This window comes from Chiloscyllium plagiosum, chromosome 2 (genome assembly GCF_004010195.1).
Source record: "Chiloscyllium plagiosum isolate BGI_BamShark_2017 chromosome 2, ASM401019v2, whole genome shotgun sequence".
NCBI classification, from domain to species: Eukaryota; Metazoa; Chordata; class Chondrichthyes; order Orectolobiformes; family Hemiscylliidae; genus Chiloscyllium; species Chiloscyllium plagiosum.
Window position 1 is genome coordinate 23,709,276 of NC_057711.1, and position 8,595 is coordinate 23,717,870.

General features: G+C 43.1%; 1 protein-coding gene across 1 annotated transcript in view; it reads right to left on the reverse strand.

Annotated features, from left to right (window-relative positions):
- dctd (dCMP deaminase) overlaps positions 1-6,107 on the reverse strand; it is a 71,864-nt gene extending 65,757 nt beyond the window's left edge. Inside the window, exon 1 of the mRNA XM_043705236.1 lies at positions 5,697-6,107. Within this exon, the coding sequence (XP_043561171.1) occupies positions 5,697-5,782 (86 nt within the window). The 5' untranslated portion in view covers positions 5,783-6,107. The remainder of the gene's footprint in view (positions 1-5,696) is intronic.
- Between the last annotated feature and the right edge of the window lie 2,488 nt (positions 6,108-8,595).

Genomic DNA, 8,595 nt, shown 5'->3' on the forward strand with positions numbered 1-8,595 from the left:
TGGAATGACATTTGGGAAAACGCCAGAAGAATCACCATCTGTAACAGAACTCAGGCTATCCAGCTGAAGATACTTCATAGGGCCCATATAGCACCGGTTCGATTGGCAAAATTTAAGGCAGGAGCATCTCCAACGTGTCCCAAATGTAAAATAGAGGTGGGCACTCTTGTACATTGCCTATGGACCTGTCATAAGATCCGTAGATACTGGACTAAAGTAGTAAGTACGAGGTAAAAACAATGACTGCAGATGCTGGAAACCAGATTCTGGATCAGTGGTGCTGGAAGAGCACAGCAATTCAGGCAGCATCCACAGAAATTTTAGGAACGGAAATTAAAGTGGACGCTGTATCTCTCCTTTTGGGCTTTTCGAACTTTCCCTCCCTGGCATGTACGGGAAGAGACTATTTTCTATTCTCTCTTTCTGTGCAAGGAAAAATATTTTGGTAAACTGGGTGGCTGAGGGCCTCCCTGGACTTTCAAATTGACAAAGATTAATTATGGAATGTATTCCCCTTGACTTCCTTACAAATATGGTGCGAAAGACCAAATATGGCAGCCCTTCTTGAATTACATAAATACAGATATTTCAGCTATCCTAACAAGGACTTTTATTTAATTGAGATTACGAACCTGGCTGGTCAGGGGCCTCTTGGGAGAGGAATCCCGCACGAATACAGGTTTTGTTTCATTTGATGTTAACACATTTCGAGCATGTATCTCACTACCCAATTTCTATGTTATCCGTTGTTGTTTTTGGGGGTTTTTTTTCTCTCTTATTTGAATAATGTAAGAGACTTAAATATACACTCTGGTTAGTTGTAGGTTAGATTAGTAGTTAGTTGAGTTTTGTTTTTTTTCTTTCTCGGTATTTTTCTTTTGTTAAATTTTGGCTATTGTATATTTAAGATTTAATTGTATATCAATGTTTGTACTTGAGAGTTTTGTTTATTTTTGTAAACTTGTAAAAATGTTAAATTTCTAATAAAAATATCTAAAAAAAAGACACCAAACCCCAAAAGTAACAAGGAGCAGAGCAGCTACATCTGATGAGAAGGCAAGCTAAGACTTGAGCTCTCTGGTGGTGTAATCAAAGTTGGTGATGAATGATTCTACTGAATCATCAATAATGTCACACCACAAACTTAAAGGAGAGAAAATTGTATAAGAATCCAACATCAGATCAAGTCAGAAGCAGAACTTTGAAGAAAAACAGTGCACAAGGATCAAACCCTGGAAACTTCTGGAGACATTCACTGTTGGTGAAATGCTGGCCAGATTCCATCATTAACTGCGTAACAGCCAAGTTGGGTTGTGAGGCTTAACTTGCTTACTTGAGGGGTTTTACTTTGGTTGCTACATGCAATAAAGTTTCAATCATTATTTCAGTACTTGACTGTCTGTTGAGATTTCTTAAGAAATAGCTGAATTAAAGGTAATTTGTGGTGATTTATCCAAGCAACTTCCGTCCCTGGGTGGGCTTTTATAAGAAGTGACTTTTAAGTTGTTCTGAAGTTGAACCTACCAGTCTTGTATTCTTGGAAATCCTGCCAGAGCCCGATTTAAGAGGGCAGCTGCCCCATGTGACAGCCAGGAATTCAAAAGGTAACAAACTTTCAGATTTAATCAGAACATTTAAATTTTTGTATTATTGAATTTGGCTTTGAAATCATGCCAGACAATTGATCTGAATGGGAGAGCTTGGTTAAGGAATATTTGAATAAGAAGTGGATAGAGTTTTGGGAAGCTTGTGATGTTACAAGTCCCACTGCACTGGATCATTTGTCAGAGTCTGTTAGAAAGTCCAAGGGAAAGTGCACACCCAGAGAGGATGGGCTGATGGGAATTTGTTGTCTTTTTGTAGAAACTTGGTACGTGAAGTATACGTTAAAAGAGAAATGCTGAGGTGAGTTGAAGTTTGAAAATGCAGATCTAAAACAGAAACAATGCCCTCGAGACTGTCAGGAAAAGGCTACTTTCCAGTTGGAAAACACTGAGTTAAAGGGAAAGTTAAATTCTCAGAGATGGCCAATCAAGAGAAAATTGGCAATCTTCTCAACGTCTCAAATGATCAAAGTCAATTTGAGACATTGAACAGAAATACCAAAAAAAGCATGGAGGCAGGTTTTGGAGTCAGATGTTAAGAAACTAGAGGGTGAATGTAAAGATTTCCAGACATCAGCAAAGTACTGCATCAAACATAGCTGAAGGAACATTCTAAATGACAACAAGAGATTGATATCTTGCAATCACAACTTTCCATCCAGAAAGTGTTTCTCTGTACTTTGGGACCCAGACAAAAATTAGGGGACAAAAGGAGTGATCCCAGTTGGTGATTGATTGAGGATGAAACCGCACATTCTTCAGTTCAGGGCAGGGAATATGACAATGATCCAAACCCCGGCGCACCTCTACCACACTTAGATAAAGATTCCCTGTATCCATCTATAATCAATCTGGTACAAACTTAAAGTTAAGATAATAATTTAATGGAAATCCAACAACATAAATGAGAAAACAGGCAACTGACCAGTAAGTGGACTATTAACCAGGTGATTTGAAAAGGGAGACAAACAAACGGCAGAATTTGAAGCTAAGTTAGTTGAGGGTATTGGTAAACCCTAGAGTCAGTCACAAGAAGGGCTAAGACCTATCTCCTGGAATGTCAGACAAATGTGTGACGTGCTTTTCTGACACACCTCAGACTGAGGGACTGGAATGGGAATTTAGCAAAAGCCAGACACAAACACAGTCGATTCCCATATCCCCATGATGAGCCCAAGAAAGCAAGAGCGAGAGCAGGAACAAAACTAAGTTTTAATTGCAGTCCTCTGTTCATCTGATAAGGTAAGAGTGCCCTGGCTAAATGTTTTTGGAGTATTAAATTGATTGAAGTGTATAAATAAAACATTTCACAGGCAACAATCTTGATGAGTAGAAATTTTGGAATATTAAAATTCAGATTAAAAGACCTGTGTAAACTGAGCAGAAACTGCCTTGATTGTTTGTTTTTGAGCTTTAGATAAACTGAAGCTGCTCACTGGAATTGCATTGTTGGCTTGGCTTTTGCAAGTGAAGTATGGAGTCAGCATTCAGGATCCAGTGCTCAGTGGAATTGGATATAGTGGGGTACCAATATCCTAGGCGGGAGGTTTGCTGGTGCTCTTCAGGAGGGTTTAAACTAGTTGGCAGCGGGGTGGGGACCGGAGCTACGGATCAGACGATGGAGTAGCTAGTGAACAGCCAGATACAGTGTGCAGCGGACGAATAGATAGTTGATAGGGCAAAGTCACAGTCAGTGTGATGGGTTGAAGTGTGTCTATTTTAACACAAATAGTATTAGGATTAAGGGTGATGAACTTAATAGCATGGATCACTACTTGGAACCATGGTGGCCATTATAGAGATTTGAATATCACAGGGGCAGGAATGGCTGTTGGATGTTCCAGGGTTGAGATGTTTCAAAAGGAATGGACGGGGGTTAAAGTGGTGGGAGAGTGGCATGGCTAATCAGGGAGACTATCACAGCAGCTGAAAGAGAAGTCATCGAGGGTTTCCCTAAGTACGGGTGAAAATCAGAAACAGAAAAAGGACTAGTCACTTCATTGGGAGTTTTATACAGATCACCCAATAGCAACACAGACATGGAGAAGCAGATTGGGAGACAGATCTTGGTGTAAGTAACAGGGCTGTTGTCATGGGCGACTTTAACTTGGAACCTCCTTAGTTCAAGGAGTTCAGATGGAGCAGTTTATGTCAGGTGCGTCCAGGAAGGATTCCAGACTCAATATGTAAATAGGCCAACTAGAGGGGAGGCCATCTTGGATTTGGTGCTTGGCAATGAACCAGGCCAAATGTCAGAACTCTCGGTGGGAGAGCATTTCGGTGGTAGTGATCGCAACTCCCTGACTTTAGTATCACCATGGAGACAGATAGTAGCAGACGGTATGGGAAAGTATTTAAATGGGGGAGAGGTGATTACAATGCTACTGGGCAGGAACTGGAGTACCTAAATTGGGAACAGATGTCCTCAGGAACATACACGACAGAAATGTGGAGGTTGTTTAGGCAGCACTTGTCCCACTGAGGCAAGAAAAGGATGGCAGTGTAAGCAACTATGGGTGACAAGGGATCTAGTCAAAAGGAAGAAGGAAGCTCAATCAAGGTTGAGGAAGCAAGGACCAGACAGGGCTCTACAGAGTTACAAGGTAGCCAGGAAGGAACTGAAGAATGGACTTAGGAAAGCTAGAAGGGGGCATGTAAAAGGAATGGACAGGGTAGAATTAAGGAAAACCGCAAGGCATTCTACACTAATGCAAGGAACAAGAGGATGGCCAGAGCAAGGCTTGGGACGATCAAGGAGAGTGGAGGGAACTTGTGCCTGGAGTCAGAGGTGGTAGGCGAGGTCCTTAATGAATACTTTGCTTCAGTATTTACTGCTGAGAGGGGCCTTGTCATTTGTGAGGACAGCATGAAACAGGGTGATATGCTCAAACAGGTTGATGTTAAAAAGGAGGATGTGCTGAAAATTTTGAAAATGTAAGGATAAGGCCAGACCCAAGGGGACACACCCAAGATCGCTATGGGAAGCGAGGGAAGAGATTGCTGCGCCTTTGGTGATGATCTTTTTGGAGTAATGCCAGATGATTGGAGAGTGGCAAATGTTATTCACTTGTTCAAGAAAGGGAACAGGGATAATCCTGTGAATTACAGACCAGTCAGTCTTAAGTCAATGGTGAGCATATTATTGGACTTGTTGGGCTAAAGGGCCTGTTTCCACACTGTAGGAACTCTAATAGATCCAAGATGGAAGAGGGGTATTATGTTGCTATACCACTCCACAGCTTTAGATGGTTTTAAGTTAGTGGAGTTCCTCAGGCTCAGAGTCATAGGAGTTTGTGACCAACTGAAATGGATGAGGTTTATTTGAGAAGGCAGCAAACCATATTAAGATACTTTACTGGGAACATAAAGAATGGAACGAGCTGCCAGAGGAAGGGGTGGAGGCTTGTACAATTATAACATTTAAAAAGGTATCTTGATGGGTATATGAACTGATTCATTAATGTCCTTCAGAGAAGGACACTGCCATCCTCACCTGCTCTGGCTACATGCGACTCCAGATCCACAGCAATGTAGTTGACTCTTAACTGCCCTCTGGGCAATAAATGCTGGCTTAGCCAGTGATGCCCTCATCCCATGAATGATTTTTTTTTAAAAAACATCAACAAGAGGGCATAGGTTCAGGGTAAGAGGGTAAAGATTTGAAAAAGACCTAAGGGGCAATGTTTTCACGATAAGAGTGGTGCATGTATGGAATGAGCTGCCAGAGGTGGTGGTGGAGGAGGCTGGTACAATTGCAGCATTTAAAAGGCATCTGGATGGGTACATGAATGGTAAGGGTTTAGAGGGATGGGGGCCATGTGCGAGCAAATGGAACTAGATTAATTTAATATCAGGACCTATCAAACCTCAGCAGAAACAAATCCCCAAACACCAGGGGTCTACCGAGGGTGGCCAACTGCCATTTTACTTCCTTCCAAGTGTGGATACGCAGTTTGCTAGTTGTACCTAAAGTTATGATAAAGGACACTTCAAGAATCAAACAAATTCAGCTCCGGGTAAATACACCTCCTGAGATTTACGGCAGGGGCAGGAATTGCCAGGAAGTTGCTGTATTTATCACAAATCGTTTACCTGGCACGTGTGTGCAGGCTGCAATCTTTCTGCATGTGGACCCCACTGGACGCTGCCTCCTCTGCAGCCTCAGAGCCAAGCATCATGAAGCTTCCTGTCTCCACTCTCTCTCACACACTCACACTTCACTCAGGTCCCAACCGGGATGTTGTGTTTGCTTTTTCACCCTGTGAATACACTCAGATTTCTCTCCTCCGGGATGTTTTCCCCTTCACCCCCTCCACGGCGTGTCAAGAGGGGAGGAGGAGGAGGAGTCAAGGGGGATTAGCAAAACGTGGGGTGAGGGGCGGTGTTTCATGAAACCTTGCGAGTTTTAACACAGCGCATATCAACCGCCGGGTTTGTGTCAACAAGCGCAGCCCTTTTTGGCGCGCAAATTCCCATCAACCGTCACTTCCAGGAGCGAGGCCCGAGCATGCAAAGGGGGTGGGATGCGAAAACAATCGGTGGGCGGTGCCAGAGTGCGAACGCAGGGGGCGGGACGGTACGCTCACATTGATCGAGGTCCGATGGCTGTTTTGTTGGGGGGAGTGGGGCCCAGGCAGAATTCGTCCTGGGGCGTGAGGGGCAGTGGGCGGGACCAAGGTGCACGCAGGAGGCGGGTCTGAGCACTCAGTGGGTGGCATCAGAGCACGCACGTTGGGGCGGGGTCACAGAACACCGAGGGGGCGGAGCCATGCGCGCGCAGCTGTCGAGCTCACACCACACACATGAGGCGGTGTTAGAGCTGTCACAGGGGGCGGAGTCACGATACACACATAGGGCGGGGTCAGAGCCCACAGAGGGGCGTGGTCAGAGCCTGCACAGAGGGCGGGCAAAAGGACCGTAAGGTACACCCTTCAGGTGTATGGGTGGGAGAAAGGAGAATACATTAAATGATTTTAAACGCAAGGCCTTAACATTCAACAGTCTTTTTGACTGGCTTACCCTGATGTGATATTTTTGTACATGCATTCTCTGTCCCTCTTGTGATTTGATTAATTATTGTCACGTGTACTGAGAAACAGTGAAAGGTATTGTTATGTGGGCTATCCAGACAAATCATACCTTACACAAGTACATCAGGGTAAAAGAACAGAATGCAGAATGGAGAATATACTGTTACAGTTACAGAGAATGTGCAGACAAAGATCAACTCCAATATATGGGTGGTCATAAGTCTGATAACAGCAAGGAAGAAGCTTTTCTTAAAACTCTTGGTGCATATTTTCAAGCTTTTGTATTTTCTGCTTGATGGAAGAAGGTGAAGAACTGCATAACCGGGGTGGTACGGATCTTTGATTATGTTGGCTGCTTTCCCAAGGTAGCGGGAAGGAAAGACGGAGTCAATGGAAAGATAGCTGGTTTTCGTGATAGACTGGGCTGCGTTTACAACTCTCTGTAATTGCATATAGTCATGGGCAGAGCAGTTGACATAACAAGTTGTGATGCATCTAGATAGGATACTTTCTATGGTGCATCTATAAAGAGTCATTATGGACATGCCAAATTTCCGTAACCTCCTGAGGAAGTAGTGGTGTTGGTGGTGCTTTCTTGACTGTAGTGTCAATGTGGATGGACCAGGATAGATTGTTGGTGATATTTACTCCTGGGAACCTGAAGCTCTTGACCACCTCCACCTCCGCACCATTCATACAGACAGGGGCATGTTCTCCACTCCGCTTCCTGAAGTCAATGAAAAGCTCCTTTTTGCTGACATTGAAAAAGAGATTGTTTTCTTTAAACAGTGCCACTAAGCTGTATTTCTCTTTCCTCTACTCTATTTCCTCATTGTTTGACATCTGATCCACTACTATGGTGTTATCAGCAAATTTGTAAATGAAGTTAGAGTGGAATTTGGCCACATATTTGTGAGTGTATAAGAAGTATAGTCAGGGGTTGAGTATGCAGCCTTGCAGGACGCTGGTGTTAAAGATTATTGTGGAGAAGATGTTGCCAATTCTCTTACTGACTGCGGTCTGCTGGTCAGGATGTCAAGGGTTTAGTTGCAGCGGGGGAAGCAGAATCCTAGTTCTCGGAGTTTAAAGATGGGTTTTATTGGAATGATGATGTTGAAAGCAGAGCTGAAGTCAACAAACAAGAATCTGAAGCAAGTGTCTTTGTTATCCAGATGTTTCAGGGATGGATATAGAGCCAGGGAGATGGTGCCTGCCGTGGGCTTATTGGAATGATGGACAAATTGTAGTTTTTTCTTTTCCTGTGTCTTTTTTTAAATAAGATTCATTCTTTTTAAATTTTCTACTAAAAAAGTATCATTTCATAAGTTCTCTGCATTAAATTTCATTGATCATGTGGAAATCCATTTTACCAGTACATGTGGAGAAAATGCTCTCTTAGGGCATTTCTTCCATAATTTTATTTACTCCAAATAACAGCAAACTGCCTAAATTTGTTGGTATCAATTACCAAAATCATGGCCCCAACTACCTTGAAGGACAAGAGCAATGTCAGCATGGGAATGTGTTCAAGTTTCTGTCTGAAATCACACACCATCCCAATCTGGACATATATTACCATCACCTTTATGGTATGAAGACAACAATCTCTCCCTCAATGTCAGCAAAATGAAGGAGCTCGTCATTGATGTCAGGAAGTGGATTGGAGGACACGCCCCTCTCTGTATCAATGGTGCTGAGGTGGAGCTGGTTGACAACTTCAAGTTTATAGGAGTAAATATCATCAAAACTCTACATTGATGCTATATCAAGAAATCATACCAATGCTTCTCCATCCTTAGAAGCCTAAGGACATTTGGCATGTTTGTAATAACTCTTACCAATTTTCACAGTTGCACCAGACAAAGCATCCTAAAAAAATTACCAGGATGTTGCCTGGTTTGAGTTATAAGGAAAGGCTAGTTAGGTTGGGACTTTTTTCACTGGAGCATTGGAGGTTGAGG